General features: G+C 49.3%; 1 protein-coding gene across 2 annotated transcripts in view; it reads right to left on the bottom strand.

Annotated features, from left to right (window-relative positions):
* ECPAS (Ecm29 proteasome adaptor and scaffold) overlaps positions 1-17,033 on the bottom strand; it is a 286,613-nt gene that overhangs the window by 37,980 nt on the left and 231,600 nt on the right. For both annotated transcript variants that reach the window (XM_075316050.1, XM_075316054.1), the window contains 4 exons: positions 15,770-15,836; positions 15,217-15,308; positions 15,060-15,126; positions 6,985-7,176 (listed from right to left, as the gene is read on the bottom strand). In XM_075316050.1, coding sequence (XP_075172165.1) covers positions 6,985-7,176; positions 15,060-15,126; positions 15,217-15,308; positions 15,770-15,836 — 418 coding nt within the window. The remainder of the gene's footprint in view (positions 1-6,984; positions 7,177-15,059; positions 15,127-15,216; positions 15,309-15,769; positions 15,837-17,033) is intronic.

The raw sequence follows: 17,033 nt of genomic DNA, 5'->3' as shown, positions 1-17,033 counted from the left end.
GAAAGCATTACTTTGCAGACTAAACATCTAATCAATGTATAATAGAATAAATATAGAAAGCATATGCTGTAAAGTAATCATGTAATAAATCTTCAACATCTTGCAACTTTTCATGAATAATAAGTTCACAACTAGTGCTGAGTGAGTGTACTCGGCACTGCTTATTACTCGATCGAACATCGGAATACTCATGGAGCTCGGTTGAGTATCGAGGGTGCTCAGATATTTCATCTGTGAAACAATGACCACAAAGCTAGACTTGCTTCACTGCATGTGTGCAGGCACCCCAGGGAGAGCCAGTCTCAGTCTCTGAATGGCTCTCACTGGGGTTAAAACAACATTTCGGATGTAGTGTGTTAAAGAAGGGAATTTTGTTACTTACCGTAAATTCCTTTTCTTCTAGCTCCAATTGGGAGACCCAGACAATTGACAATTGGGTGTATAGCTACTGCCTCCGGAGGCCGCACAAAGTACTACACTTAAAAGTGTAAGGCCCCTCCCCTTCTGGCTATACACCCCCCCGTGGGAGCACGGGTCCTTCAGTTTTAGTGCAAAAGCAAGAAGGAGGAAAGCCAATAACTGTTTCAAAAACAAATTCAATCCGATAGACAATATCGGAGAACATAACTTATCAACATGAACAACATGTGCACCCGAAAAAACAAATACCCTAAGAAAAAATAGGGCGGGTGCTGGGTCTCCCAATTGGAGCTAGAAGAAAAGGAATTTACGGTAAGTAACAAAATTCCCTTCTTCTTTTTCGCTCCTAATTGGGAGACCCAGACAATTGGGACGTCCAAAAGCAGTCCCTGGGTGGGTAAAAGAATACCTCGTGATAGGGCTGTCAAGCAGCCCTTTCCTACAGGTGAGCCACCGCCGCCTGAAGGACTTGTCTACCTAGGCTGGCATCCGCCGAAGCGTAGGTATGCACCTGATAAAAGTGTGCAGACTCGACCAGGTAGCCGCCTGGCACACCTGCTGAGCCGTAGCCTGATGCCGTAATGCCCAGGACGCACCCACGGCTCTGGTAGAATGGGCCTTCAGTCCAGATGGAATCGGAAGCCCAGCAGAACGGTAGGTGTGAAGAATTGGTTCCTTGATCCACCGCGCAAGGGTGGACTTGGAAGCTTGCGACCCTTTATGCTGACCAGCGACCAGGATAAAGAGTGCATCTGAACGGCGCAGAGGCGCCGTGCGGGAAATGTAAATCCTGAGTGCTCTCACCAGGTCCAACAGATGCAAACCTTTTTCAAATTGGTGAACTGGCTGCGGACACAAAGATGGTAAAGTGATATCCTGATTGAGATGAAAGGAAGATACCACCTTGGGAAGAAACTCTGGAATTGGACGCAGAACTACCTTGTCTTGGTGAAACACCAGGAAGGGAGATTTGCAAGATAACGCCGCCAGCTCGGACACTCTCCGAAGAGACGTGACCGCCACTAGAAAGGCCACTTTCTGTGAAAGCCGAGAAAAGGAAATTTCATTCATAGGCTCGAAAGGCGGCTTCTGGAGAGCAATTAGAACCTTGTTCAGATCCCAGGGTTCCAATGGCCGCTTGTAAGGGGGGACAATATGACAAACCCCTTGCAAAAACGTGCGTACCTTAGGAAGTCGCGCTAGGCGTTTCTGAAAAAATACGGATAGCGCGGAGACTTGACCTTTAAGGGAGCTAAGCGACAAACCTTTTTCCAACCCAGACTGCAGGAAGGAAAGAAAAGTAGGCAATGCAAATGGCCAGGGAGAAACTCCCTGATCAGAGCACCACGATAGGAATATCTTCCACGTCCTGTGGTAGATTTTTGCGGAGGACGCTTTCCTAGCCTGTCTCATGGTGGCAACAACTTCATGAGATAAACCTGAGGTCCCTAGGATCCAGGACTCAATGGCCACACAGTCAGGTTCAGGGCCGCAGAATTCTGATGGAAAAACGGCCCTTGAGACAGCAAGTCTGGTCGATCTGGTAGTGCCCACGGTTGGCCTACCGTGAGATGCCACAGATCCGGGTACCACGACCTCCTTGGCCAGTCTGGAGCGACGAGAATGGCGCGGCGGCAGTCGGACCTGATTTTGCGGAGCACTCTGGGCAACAATGCCAGAGGTGGGAACACATAAGGTAGCCGGAACTGCGACCAATCTTGAACTAGGGCGTCTGCCGCCAGAGCTCGGTGATCGTGAGACCGTGCCATGAAAACCGGTGCCTTGTTGTTGTGCCGTGACGCCATCAGGTCTACGTCCGGCGTCCCCCAGCGGCAACAGATGTCCTGAAACACGTCCGGGTGGAGGGACCATTCCCCTGCGTCCATGCCCTGGCGACTGAGAAAGTCTGCTTCCCAGTTTTCCACGCCTGGGATGTGAACTGCGGATATGGTGGATGCTGTGTTTTCCACCCACGTTAGAATCCGCCGGACTTCCTGGAAAGCTTGCCGACTGCGTGTTCCCCCTTGGTGGTTGATGTACGCCACCGCTGTAGAATTGTCCGACTGAATCCGGATCTGCTTGCCTTCCAGCCACTGTTGGAAGGCTCGCAGGGCAAGATAGACTGCTCTGATTTCCAGAACATTGATCTGAAGGGTGGACTCTTTCTGAGTCCACGTACCCTGAGCCCTGTGATGAAGAAACACTGCTCCCCACCCTGATAGGCTCGCATCTGTCGTAACCACCGCCCAGGATGGGGGTAGAAACGACCTTCCTTTTGACAAAGAGGTGGGAAGAAGCCACCACCAGAGAGAGTCTTTGGCTGTCTGAGAGAGGGAGACGTCTCTGTCGAGGGACGTCGACTTCCCGTCCCATTGGCGGAGAATGTCCCATTGTAGGGGGCGCAGATGAAACTGCGCGAAAGGGACTGCTTCCATTGCTGCCACCATTTTCCCTAGGAAATGCATAAGGCGCCTCAAGGAGTGCGACTGGCCCTGAAGGAGAGATTGCACCCCTGCCTGCAGCGAGCACTGCTTGTCCAGTGGAAGTTTCACTATCGCTGAGAGAGTATGAAACTCCATGCCAAGATATGTTAGTGATTGGGTCGGGGTTAGATTTGACTTTGAAAAGTTGATAATCCACCCGAACCTCTGGAGAGTCTCCAGTGCCACGTTCAGACTGTGTTGGCATGCCTCTTGAGAGGGTGCCTTTATCAGCAGATCGTCCAGATACGGGATCACAGAGTGACCCTGCGAGTGCAGGACTGCTACTACTGCTGCCATGACCTTGGTGAAGACCCGAGGGGCTGTTGCCAGCCCGAAAGGTAGCGCTACGAACTGCAGGTGTTCGCTTTCTATAACGAAGCGTAGAAAACGCTGATGGTCTGGCGCAATCGGCACGTGGAGATAAGCATCTTTGATGTCTATTGATGCTAGGAAATCTCCTTGAGACATTGAGGCGATGACGGAGCGGAGGGATTCCATCCGGAATCTCCTGGTTTTTACGTGTTTGTTGAGCAACTTTAGATCCAGGACGGGACGAAACGAACCGTCCTTCTTTGGCACCACAAACAAATTGGAGTAAAAACCTTGACCTTGTTCCTGAAGAGGAACGGGGGTCACCACTCCTTCCGCCTTTAGAGCGGCCACCGCCTGCAGCAGAGCATCGGCCCGGTCGGGTGGTGGAGAAGTTCTGAAGAAACGAGTGGGAGGACGAGAGCTGAACTCTATCCTGTACCCGTGAGACAGAATGTCTCTCACCCAACGGTCTTTGACCTGTGACAGCCAAATGTCGCCAAAGCGGGAGAGCCTGCCACCGACGGAGGATGCGGAAAGAGGAGGCCGAGAGTCATGAGGAAGCCGTCTTGGTAACGGTTCTTCCTGCTGGCTTTTTTGGGCGTGATCGAGTCCGCCAAGAATCTGAGCCTCTCTGATCCTTTTGAGTCCTCTTGGACGAGGAGAATTGGGACCTGCCTGAGCCTCGAAAGGACCGAAAACCAGACTGACCCCTCCTTTGTTGGGGTTTGTTTTGTCTGTGTTGAGGTAAGGATGAATCCTTACCCTTGGAGTGTTTAATGATTTCATCCAAACGCTCACCAAACAATCGGTCACGAGAAAGAGGCAAACTGGTTAAGCACTTCTTGGAAGCAGAATCTGCCTTCCAATCTCTCAACCACAGGGCTCTGCGTAAAACCACGGAGTTGGCTGACGCCACCGCCGTACGGCTCGTAGAGTCTAGGACAGCATTAATCGCGTAAGACGCGAATGCAGACATCTGAGAGGTCAATAGTGCCACCTGCGGAGCAGATGTACGAGTGACTGAGTCGACTTGAGTAAGCCCAGCCGAAATAGCTTGGAGTGCCCATACAGCTGCGAATGCTGGCGCCAACGACGCTCCAATAGCTTCATAGATGGATTTCAACCAGAGCTCCATCTGTCTATCAGTGGCATCTTTAAGTGCCGCTCCATCTTCTACTGCAACTAAGGATCTAGCTGCAAGCCTGGAGATTGGAGGATCCACCTTGGGACACTGGGTCCAGCCCTTGACAACGTCAGGGGGGAAAGGATAGCGTGTATCTTTAAGCCTTTTGGAAAACCGCTTATCAGGATAAGCGTGGTGTTTCTGGATTGCGTCTCTAAAGTCAGCGTGGTCCAGAAAAGAGCTTAATTTACGCTTGGGATATCTGAAATGGAATTTCTCATGCTGAGAAGCTGCCTCCTCCGCAGGAGCAGCTTGCGGAGAAATATCCAACATCTTATTGATGGACGCTATAAGATCATTCACTACAGCGTCGCCATCCGGTGTATCCAGATTGAGAACGGTCCCAGGATCAGAATCCTGATCAGTTACATCCGCCTCATCACCCATAGATTCATCCCGCTGGGATCCTGACCAGTGAGACGAAGTTGAGGGCCCCTCATAGCGAGCCCGTTTAGGTTGTCTGGGACTGTCGTCCGAGTCAGAGTCGTCACCCTGGGGTGCGTGTGACACCACCGGAGCACGGAAGTGTTCCAGCTGAGGGGGACCAGGGAGCAATGATTGAACAGTGTCCATGGTCTGAGTAACTGGTCTAGACTGTAATGTTTCAAGAATTTTAGACATAGTCATAGACAATCTGTCAGCAAAAGCTGCAAACTCTGTTCCTGTCACCTGGACAGCATTCACAGGTGGTACCCCCTGGGTCACGTCTAGCAGAGGCCCCGGCTGTGCAAGTGCCACAGGGGCCGAGCACTGCACACAATGGGGTTCAGTGGAACCTGCCGGTAGAGCAGCCCCACATGCGGTACAGGCGACATATAACGTCTGTGCCTTAGCACCCTTGCGTTTTACGGACGACATGCTGTTGCCTCCTTGTATCTAGGAGGGTATATAGCCGAGAAGCAACCAGCGACCGTATAGTGCAAAGTATTTGCAAACATAAAATACCAAGTACACAAACGGCACAAGTGGGGGTGAGCCCTTCAGGGCTGCTTACCGCCCGCTGAACAGCGGGTATGAGGCTGCCGAATCCCGTGTCTGGGTCTCCCCGTCTCCCCTCTGCAGCTCAGCGTGCAGGCAGGAATGGCTGCCGGCGTCCTGTGAAGAGGGGCGGACCGTGGGTGTGCCCAAACAAAAGTGCGGGAAACTGCGTCCCCCTGTGCCTAGTGTGAGGGCTGGAGTATGTAAAAAAGACTCCAGCCCTCAGCGCTGATGCTCTCTACAGCGTCCCGCCCTCCTCCTGACTGGCAGGTGCGGAGGCGGGAACGAGACGAACTAGGCCGCAAAAGCCGGGGACTGTAGTAATAAGCGCGGCCGTGATATATGCACGGCCAGCGCGGAAGTCCCCGGCGCACCACAAGTCTCAGCCGTGTCGCGACTGACTTCAGCGGCTGGCGCGACCGTTCGCCCTAGTCTACCCACTCAGCTAAGCTGTAGTGAGGAAATGGCACAAGCGCAGCAGCGCTGATGTCCCCGGCGCACTAACACACCCAGCAATGCTGCGGTGTGCGCGCGTATGCACGGGGACACAGAGTACCTTGACGGAGTAGGGCCCTGTCCCTGACGATACTCAGCTCCATATCCAGCGGCTTCTCCAGTGGCTGCGGATGGAGCGCGGTCTCAGTGCCTGGAGACCGGTAAAGTCCCACTTCACCCAGAGCCCTAAAGGGGATGGGGAAGGAATCAGCATGTGGGCTCCAGCCTCCGTACCCGCAATGGGTACCTCAACCTTAACAAACACCGCCGACACAAAGTGGGGTGAGAAGGGAGCATGCTGGGGACCCTGTATGGGCCCTCTTTTCTTCCATCCGACATAGTCAGCAGCTGCTGCTGACTAAACAGTGGAGCTATGCGTGCGTGTCTGACCTCCTTCGCACAAAGCAAAAAACTGAAGGACCCGTGCTCCCACGGGGGGGTGTATAGCCAGAAGGGGAGGGGCCTTACACTTTTAAGTGTAGTACTTTGTGCGGCCTCCGGAGGCAGTAGCTATACACCCAATTGTCAATTGTCTGGGTCTCCCAATTAGGAGCGAAAAAGAAATAGAAAACTACAAACGCTATCCCTCCACCAGAAATGCGCTCTTTATGGCTGGCTGTATGTGGGCAGAGGGCCGAACTGTCCAATCATTGACTTCTATTATACTCGTTACTCGAATTGAGCCCTGTCAAAGCGCCTGACCTGCTCGACTCCAATACTGAGCACCCGAGCATTTTAGTGCTCGCCCATCTCCATTCACAACCAATTCCGCATGAACTTAGTGAATTTTTAAACTTGAAAGGTCAGAAATATATAATGGAATTTGTTCTATAAGCAGGACAACTCAATGTTGTACTGCAAAAGCTTTCTCAGGACATGGTTCACACAAAAACCCCTATAGCTCTAGTAGGATATTTGGACCGTTGAGAAAATCCAACAAGAATTGTCATTGGAACAGTGATATCAGTGGGGGTGCTTAGGTCACAAACTACCAAGTGGTGACATAACTAAACATTTTGGCTGATCTGAAAAATGGAGATAACCTAAAAACCTCTTGTTTTATATATGCAAATTTGTATATTGGCTGTCATCTCTGCAGAATACTTTACATACCAGGAACATTTTCCTGCCACACTTCTCTCCAAAGGTTTGAATCTTCCTTTTCTCCTTTCTCATCATCGGAAATCTCATGCATTGCAAGGAAGGCCAAAGGTAACACCATTGCTGAATGGTTCTTCAGCACATCTGGACTGTAGCGGCTGATGGCATGGATTGTTAATGTGCATCCTGTTCTGTATGCTGCCTCTATAAAGATGATACAGACTAGCATGAAAAATATTGCAACAAATATCCAAAACCAATTCCCTTGAATTTATGTTATCTTGAACTTACAAAAATATACCTTACTGCAATAAATAAGGATATCAAACAAGTTAGATACTACTTCCGTCACAAAACTGACTTCCATTTACTAAACCTCTGTAATAGCGTTAAGGCCAAAAATGTTGACACCCTTGAAATTGCTCCAGAAAATGAAGTTTTTCTCCCAGAAAATGATTACAATTACCCACACTTTGTTATACATATCTATTTCCTTGGTGTGTATTGGAACAACACAAAAAAAAGACAAAAAGGGGAAAAAGAAGGGAATTTTGTTTACTTACCGTAAATTCCTTTTCTTCTAGCTCCAATTGGGAGACCCAGACAATTGGGTGTATAGCTACTGCCTCCGGAGGCCACACAAAGCATTACACTTAAAAGTGTAAGGCCCCTCCCCTTCTGCCTATACACCCCCCGTGGGATCACGGTTCCTCAGTTTTAGTGCCAAAGCAAGAAGGAGGAAAGCCAATAACTGGTTTAAGAACAAATTCAATCCGAAGGAACATCGGAGAACCGAAACCATTCAACATGAACAACATGTGTACCCGAAAAAACAAAAATCCCTAAGCAAACAGGGCGGGTGCTGGGTCTCCCAATTGGAGCTAGAAGAAAAGGAATTTACGGTAAGTAAACAAAATTCCCTTCTTCTTTGGCGCTCCATTGGGAGACCCAGACAATTGGGACGTCCAAAAGCAGTCCCTGGGTGGGTATAATAACCCCTCGTGATAGGACCGTAAAAACAGCCCTACCCTACAGGTGGGCAGTCGCCGCCTGAAGGACTTGTCTACCTAGGCTGGCGTCCGCCGAAGCGTAGGTATGCACTTGATAGTGTTTGGTAAAAGTGTGCAGACTCGACCATGTAGCCGCCTGGCACACCTGCTGAGCCGTAGCCTGGTGTCGTAATGCCCAGGACGCACCCACGGCTCTGGTAGAATGGGCCTTCAGCCCTGAGGGAACCGGAAGCCCAGCAGAACGGTAGGCTTCAAGAATTGGTTCCTTGATCCACCGAGCCAAGGTTGACTTGGAAGCCTGCGACCCTTTACGCTGGCCAGCGACAAGGACAAAGAGTGCATCCGAGCGGCGCAGGGGCGCCGTGCGGGAAATGTAGATCCTGAGCGCTCTCACGAGATCCAACAAATGCAAATCCTTTTCACATTGATGAACTGGACGAGGGCACAAGGAAGGCAAGGAGATATCCTGATTGAGATGAAACGGGGATACCACCTTAGGGAGAAACTCCGGAATAGGGCGCAAAACCACCTTGTCCTGGTGAATCACCAGGAAGGGAGATTTGCATGACAGCGCTGCTAGCTCGGACACTCGTCGAAGAGACGTGACCGTTACTAGAAAGGCCACTTTCTGTGAAAGGCGAGAAAGGGAAACATCCCTCATAGGCTCGAAAGGCGGCTTCTGGAGAGCAATTAGAACCCTGTTCAGATCCCAGGGCTCTAACGGCCGCTTGTAAGGAGGGACGATATGACAGACCCCTTGCAGGAACGTGCGTACCTGAGGAAGTCGTGCTAGGCGCTTCTGAAAAAATACCGATAGCGCTGAGACTTGCCCCTTGAGGGAGCTGAGCGCCAAACCTTTTTCCAACCCGGATTGTAGGAAGGAAAGAAAGGTAGGCAATCTAAATGGCCAGGGAGAGACTCCCTGAGCAGAGCACCAAGACAAGAATATTTTCCACGTCCTGTGGTATATCTTGGCGGAAGTAGGTTTTCTGGCCTGTCTCATGGTGGCAATGACCTCTTGAGACAATCCTGAACCCGCTAGGATCCAGGACTCAATGGCCACACAGTCAGGTTCAGGGCCGCAGAATTCTGATGGAAAAACGGCCCTTGAGACAGCAAGTCTGATCGGTCTGGTAGTGCCCACGGTTGGCCTACCGCGAGGTGCCACAGATCCGGGTACCACGACCTCCTTGGCCAGTCTGGAGCGACGAGGATGGCGCGGCGGCAGTCGGACCTGATCTTGCGCAGCACTCTGGGCAACAGAGCCAGAGGTGGAAACACATAAGGAAGCTGGAACTGCGACCAATCTTGAACTAAGGCGTCTGCCGCCAGAGCTCGGTGATCGTGAGACCGTGCCATGAAAACTGGGACCTTGTTGTTGTGCCGAGACGCCATTAGGTCGACGTCCGGCATCCCCCAGCGGCGACAGATCTCCTGAAACACGTCCGGGTGAAGAGACCATTCCCCTGCGTCCATACCCTGGCGACTGAGGAAGTCTGCTTCCCAGTTGTCCACGCCTGGGATGTGAACTGCGGATATGGTGGAAGCCGTGTCTTCCACCCACGTCAGAATCCGCCGGACTTCCTGGAAGGCTTGCCGACTGCGAGTTCCTCCTTGGTGGTTGATGTATGCCACCGCTGTGGAGTTGTCCGACTGAATACGGATCTGTTTGCCTTCCAGCCACTGCTGAAAGGCTTGTAGGGCAAGATACACTGCTCTGATCTCCAGAACGTTGATCTGAAGAGTGGACTCTTGCTGAGTCCACGTACCTTGAGCCCTGTGGTGGAGAAAGACTGCTCCCCACCCTGACAGACTCGCATCTGTCGTCACTACCGCCCAAGATGGGGGTAGGAAGGATTTCCCTTTCGACAATGAGGTGGGAAGTAGCCACCATCGAAGAGAATCCTTGGCCGCCTGAGAGAGAGAGACGTTGCTGTCGAGGGACTTCGACCTCCCGTCCCATTGGCGGAGAATGTCCCATTGTAGAGGACGCAGATGAAACTGCGCGAAAGGGACCGCCTCTATTGCTGCCACCATCTTCCCTAGGAAGTGCATGAGGCGTCTCAAGGGGTGCGACTGACCCTGAAGGAGAGATTGCACCCCTGTCTGCAGTGAACGCTGTTTGTCCAGCGGAAGCTTCACTATCGCTGAGAGAGTATGAAACTCCATGCCAAGGTATGTTATCGATTGGGTCGGGGTTAGATTTGACTTGGAAAAGTTGATGATCCACCCGAAACCCTGGAGGGTCTCCAGCGCCACGTTCAGGCTGTTTTGGCATGCCTCTTGAGAAGGCGCCTTGACCAGCAGATCGTCTAAGTAAGGGATCACAGAGTGTCCCTGAGAGTGTAGGACTGCAACTACAGCTGCCATGACTTTGGTGAAGACCCGTGGGGCTGTCGCCAGACCAAAGGGCAGGGCTACAAACTGAAGGTGTTCGTCTCCTATAACGAAGCGTAGAAAACGCTGATGCTCTGGTGCAATCGGTACGTGGAGATAAGCATCCTTGATGTCTATTGATGCTAGGAAATCTCCTTGAGACATTGCGGCGATGACGGATCGGAGGGATTCCATCCGGAACCGTCTGGTTCTCACGTGGTTGTTGAGAAGTTTTAGGTCCAGAACGGGACGGAAGGATCCGTCCTTTTTCGGAACCACAAACAAATTGGAGTAAAAACCGTGACCTTGCTCTTGAAGAGGAACAGGGATCACCACTCCTTCCGCCTTTAGAGAGCACACCGCCTGCAGGAGAGCATCGGCTCGGTCGGGAGGCGGAGACGTTCTGAAGAATCGAGTTGGAGGACGAGAACTGAACTCTATCCTGTACCCGTGAGACAGAATGTCTCGCACCCAACGGTCTTGGACCTGTGGCAGCCAAATGTCGCCAAAGCGGGAGAGCCTGCCACCGACCGAGGATGCGGAGGGAGGAGGCCGGAAGTCATGAGGAAGCCGCCTTGGTAGCGGGTCTTCCGGCTGTCTTTTTTGGGCGTGACTGAGCCCGCCAAGAATCTGAACTCCTCTGATCTTTTTGAGTCTTTTTGGACGAGGAGAATTGGGACCTGCCCGAGCCTCGAAAGGACCGAAACCCCGACTGTCCCCTCCTCTGTTGGGGTTTGTTTTGTCTGGGCTGAGGTAAGGATGAATCCTTACCCTTGGACTGTTTAATGATTTCATCCAAGCGCTCACCAAACAGCCGGTCACCAGAAAATGGCAAACTGGTTAAACATTTCTTGGAAGTAGAATCTGCTTTCCATTCCCTTAACCACAAGGCTCTGCGTAAAACCACGGAGTTGGCAGATGCCACTGCCGTACGGCTCGTAGAGTCCAGGACAGCATTAATCGCGTAAGACGCAAATGCAGACATTTGAGAGGTTAAGGATGCCACCTGCGGAACAGATGTACGTGTGACCGTGTCAATCTGTGCAAGACCAGCTGAAATAGCTTGGAGTGCCCATACGGCTGCGAATGCAGGAGCAAACGACGCGCCGATAGCTTCATAGATGGATTTCAACCAGAGCTCCATCTGTCTGTCAGTGGCATCTTTAAGTGCAGCCCCATCCTCCACTGCAACTATGGATCTAGCCGCAAGTCTGGAGATAGGGGGATCCACCTTGGGACACTGGGTCCAGCTCTTGACCACGTCAGGAGGAAAGGGATAACGTGTATCCTTAAGCCGTTTGGAGAAACGCTTATCTGGATAAGCGTGGTGTTTCTGGACTGACTCTCTAAAGTCAGAATGGTCCAGGAAAGTACTTAATTTACGCTTGGGATACCTGAAATGGAATTTCTCCTGCTGTGAAGCTGACTCCTCCACTGGAGGAGCTGGGGGAGAAATATCCAACATTTTATTGATGGACGCGATAAGATCATTCACTATGGCGTCACCATCAGGAGTATCCAGATTGAGAGCGGTCTCAGGATCAGAATCCTGATCAGCTACCTCCGCCTCATCACACAGAGAGTCCTCCTGCTGGGACCCTGACCAGTGTGATGAAGTAGAGGGCCGCTCATAGCGAGCTCGCTTAGGCTGTCTGGGACTGTCGTCCGTGTCAGAGCCATCACCCTGGGATGCGTGGAACACCCCCGGAGCCCGGAGCTGTTCCAACTGAGGGGGGCCAGGGAGCATTGAATCAACAGTGCCCATGGTCTGAGTTACTGGTCTAGACTGCAAAGTCTCTAGAATCTGAGACATAGTCACAGATAATCTATCCGCAAAAATTGCAAACTCTGTCCCCGTCACCTGGACAGTATTCACAGGTGGATCTCTCTGGGACACCTCCAGCAGAGGCCCCGGCCGAGCAAGTGCCACAGGGGCCGAGCACTGCACACAATGGGGGTCAGTGGAACCTGCCGGTAGAACAGCCTCACAAGCGGTGCAAGCAGCATAAAAAGCCTGTGCCTTGGCACCCTTGTTTTTTGCGGACGACATGCTGTATTCTCCACAGAGTAATCCAGGAGGGTATATAGCCAAGAATCACCAGCGACCGTTTAGTGCAATGTATAGCATGCAAGCATAAAAATACAGTTGAACACTTCGTCACTAGTGGGGTCAGCACCGGAGGTGCCGCTTACCGCCCGCTAAAAGCGGGTTGTAGTCGCCAGAATCCCGTGCCTGGGTCTCCCAGAACTTGTCTCCCCTTTCCAGCTCAGCCTGCACCTCAGGAATGGCTGCCGGCGTTCTGTGAAGAGGGGCGGACCGTGGGCGTGCCTCAGACAAAGTGCGGGAAACTGGCTTCCCACTGTGCTCAATGTGAGGGCTGGAGTATGTAAAGCAGATTCCAGCCCTCAGCGCTGACGTTCTGCATAGCGTCCCGCCCTTCCCCTGACTGGCAGGCCTGGGGGCGGGAACGAAACGGAACTAGGCCGCAAAAGCCGGGGACTCTAGTAAAAAGCGCGGCCGACAAATATGCACTGCCAGCGCGGAAGTCCCCGGCGCACCACAAGTCCCAGCCGCGTCGCAGTAAAAACTGCCAGCAGGGGCCGGCACGGCAGTTCCCCACACATAAACTCCCTTAGCAAGCTGTGGAAGTGTGGCACAAGCGCAGCAGCGCTATTGTCCCCGGCGCACTAACACACCCAGCAATGCTGCAGTGTGTGCGCGGTCTGTACGGGGACACAGAGTACCTTGGTGTAGCAGGGCCCTGTCCCTGACGATACTCCGCTCCATATCCAGCAGATTCCCAGGGGCTGTGGACGGAGCACGGTCTCAGTGCCTGGAGACCGGAAAATCCCACTTCACCCAGAGCCCGAAGGGGGATGGGGAAGGATACAGCATGTGGGCTCCAGCCTCTGTACCCGCAATGGGTACCTCAACCTTAACAAACACCGCCGACACAAAGTGGGGTGAGAAGGGAGCATGCTGGGGGCCCAAGTATGGGCCCTCTTTTCTTCCATCCGATATAGTCAGCAGCTGCTGCTGACTAAACAGTGGAGCTATGCGTGGATGTCTGACCTCCTTCGCACAAAGCTTGAAAACTGAGGAACCGTGATCCCACGGGGGGTGTATAGGCAGAAGGGGAGGGGCCTTACACTTTTAAGTGTAATGCTTTGTGTGGCCTCCGGAGGCAGTAGCTATACACCCAATTGTCTGGGTCTCCCAATGGAGCGCCAAAGAAAGACAAGACGTAATTTCACAAAAAAGTCCACATAATGGGTCAGACAAAATTGTTGGCAGCCTCAACATATTATTTGGTTGTACACCCTTTGGAATAAATAACTTCAATCGATCGCCTCCTATAATCATCAACAAGCTTCTTACACCTCTCATTTGGAATTTTGGATCACTCTTCTTTTGCAAACTGCTCCAGGAGTCTCATATTTGAAGGGTGCCTTCTCCAAATAGCAATTTAAGAGCTCTCCACTCATTGCTGGCCTCTTCAGAACTCTCAAGCTTTTCTAGGTGCTTCTTGAAGTATGTTTGGGATCATTGTCCTGCTAGAAGACCCATGACCTAGGACACCAACCCAGCTTTCTGTCACTGGGCACTACATTGTGATCCAAAATCCTTTGGTAATCTTCAGATTTCATGATACCTTACACACAGTCAAGGCACACAGTGCCAGAGGCAGCAAAACAAACCCATAGCATCTTTGAACCTCCACCATATTTGACTATAGGTATAGTGTTCTTTTCTTTGTAGGCCTCACTCCATTTTCGGTAAACAATACAATGAGGTGCTTTACCAAATAGCTCTATATTGATCTCATCTGCCCTGGAGAAGTATTTTGGCTTACTTGCGTACATTTTAGCAAACTGCAGTCTACCTTTTTGATGTCTCTGTGTCAGCAGTGCGGTTCTCCTGAGTCTCTTGCCATAGTGTTTCATTTAATTCAAATGTGGACAGATAGTTCATGCTGACACTGATGCACATTGAGCCTGAAAGACAGCTTGAATTTCTTTGGAACTTGATTATCGTTGCTTATCCATCATCCTGACTAATTGTGTTGCAACCTTTCATCAATTTTTCTCTGCTGTCCATGTCCAGGGAAATTAGCTACAGTGCCATGAGTTGTAAGCCTCTTGAGTATATTGTTGAACCGTGGACAAAGGAACATTAAAATCTCTGGAGATGGACTTGTAACCTTTAGATTGTTGATAATTTTCAACAATTTTGGTTCTCAAGTCCTCAAGACAGTTGTCTTTTCCTCTTTCTATTCTCCATACTTAATTTGGCACATACAAAACAAAGATTTAATCAACTTCTCCCCTTTTTATCTGGTTTCATGTGTGATGTTAATATTGCCCACACAGTACTTGTCATAAGGGAGTTTAAATGTGCTTGAAACAATATTGTTTACCCCCAATATTGGAAAGGTGCCAACAATTTTGTCAGGCCAATTGTTGGGGTTTTGTGTGAAATTAGGTCCTATTTTCTTCTTTTTTCTCTGTTTGTTTTGTGTTGCTTGGGTGGGTTTGTAAAAAAATTGCATGTGGCTAATAAAAATGATCTGCTTAAATTAAAAAAAATAAAATAGAAAAAGAGACATAATAAAGTAAAGAGTTGTTTATAACCATGTCCATGATACCAGACTACTAACAATGACACAGACAAGTCTGTTGAAATGTGGTAATGTTGCTTACCTTCCTTTTCCATGTACCAGCTATTCAACTTCTGTAGAAGTTTCTCTGTGCTAGAATCCCGGGCTGTCTGTAAATTTATTCAGGTAAAAGGTATGAAGTCAGTATACAAAGGCAATGAAAATTAAGAATGTCCAACTGATGTCTTTGTGAAACTTACCCGAACTAAATGTCCCAATGCAAAGGCATACGACTTCTGAACAACACTGTTTCGATCGCACAGTCCATTTAATAAAGCACTCATAAGTTTACCTGTTACAGAATAGTTTAGAAAAGATTATTAGACAATTTGTTTGGGTTTTCCTGGTAAATAATTATGGCAAGATATGGGATATTTGGGTCACTTTCAATGGCGGCACCATGTAACATTGTTAAATAAAATCTATATGATCAACAAGATACAGTAAATATATTTATACAGTATAGAATGTATATAAAGGTAATAGGTAGATGCAGAACATCAGTACTTGAGCACAGGTGTTTTTGGTCTGAATTTACATGTTATTATGTTTTGTGTATAATTTTGAGACTATACTATAACAAACTATACTTTTTTTTTCTCTATCGCTTCATTGGGGGACACAGGAGACTATGCTGTGTCCCCCAATGAAGGCTCAGAGAAAAAGATTTTACGGTGAGTACACAAAATCTTTATATTGCTCACTTGATATTTTGTATTGAGCCTTATTTTTTTTCTAAAAATGACAACTTACCGGAATAAGGCATCAGATCCTGCGGACACTGTGTTGTTAAAGATACAACAACACTGGCACATCCTCCCTTGAACATAAAGAGCACAACAATGTTTAGAAGCACATAAGTTATCCTGTGCTAAAGCTTTCTATACACAGTAGATAGAAAAAAGCAAATCAAAATAAAGAGATGATGGGGGATGTAATGCCACAACTCATCTATTTCACGACCTGTGGGGTTTCTTAATCTTACGCCAGTATCTGACATGTATAAGATTTGTGGTGCAGTGCACACAAGCACACAACATTTATCAGATGTTCCTGATTCATTAAGAGGCGTGCACATCTTCATGAAGTAGGAGCATCTGACTCCATCATGATCACTCATCAATACTAGCATGAAAATTGTCAGTCTTGATTAATCCAGGCCTATGTATTTTACACACTTTCGGTGCCTTGCCAGACAAGGTGCAGTGACCCCCTGTAATTAAAAGGACTTAGATTGGCTTAGCAGAAAGGGGCATGGTCTAAAATTTTACTTTGCGCCAAAATCTGAGCCTAAATTCTGGCACTCCTAGTAAACCAAGTTATGTAGACTAGACAGTCAAAATATATACAGATGTATAAAGCACCATGAACAACTATGATAGATCTGTCACATTTTAAGGCTGCCAATTTAAGTTTGCACTGTTTAAGAATTAGACAATATTGATGAATCTGTCACAAAATGTTTAGATATATTACTTACATAGTTGTACTTAATCAATGGTCTTTCTGGGCAGTTTCACTTCAAGCTTGTGCTTAACACAGGAGAGATTTCAGTGCTGGCACTGCTGTGTAAAAGAGGCTGGCAGGCTGACTTATTTTATAGCTAAACCATAGACAGACATATGATGGTATAGACAGAGAAAGGGGCTAATATAGAAATCAAAGTAAACCAGTCAGCCTGCACACTTCACACACAGTAATGATGAGATACCAGCACAGAAAACTCTCCCATGTCGAGAACATATTGGAAGTGGTGAAAAAGGTAGTGCTTTGCTTATTCAGGTATATTAGTAAGTTATATATCTATATATATCAGGAACATCTTCAAATATTACCGCACACAACCCATTTATCTCCCCTCCTACAGCAGGTGACTGATTGATCGCAATCCACCATTCCATCTACTCATCTACTCCTGCACTGAAATAAACTTTTTGGACACTATCATCAAATTATGGAACAATGAAATAGAGACATCCCTGTACCAGAAGCCAATTGACCGTCCAACATACAGAAT

Source organism: Anomaloglossus baeobatrachus, chromosome 1 (assembly GCF_048569485.1).
Source record: "Anomaloglossus baeobatrachus isolate aAnoBae1 chromosome 1, aAnoBae1.hap1, whole genome shotgun sequence".
NCBI classification, from domain to species: Eukaryota; Metazoa; Chordata; class Amphibia; order Anura; family Aromobatidae; genus Anomaloglossus; species Anomaloglossus baeobatrachus.
This window is presented reverse-complemented; position numbering and strand designations above follow the sequence as displayed.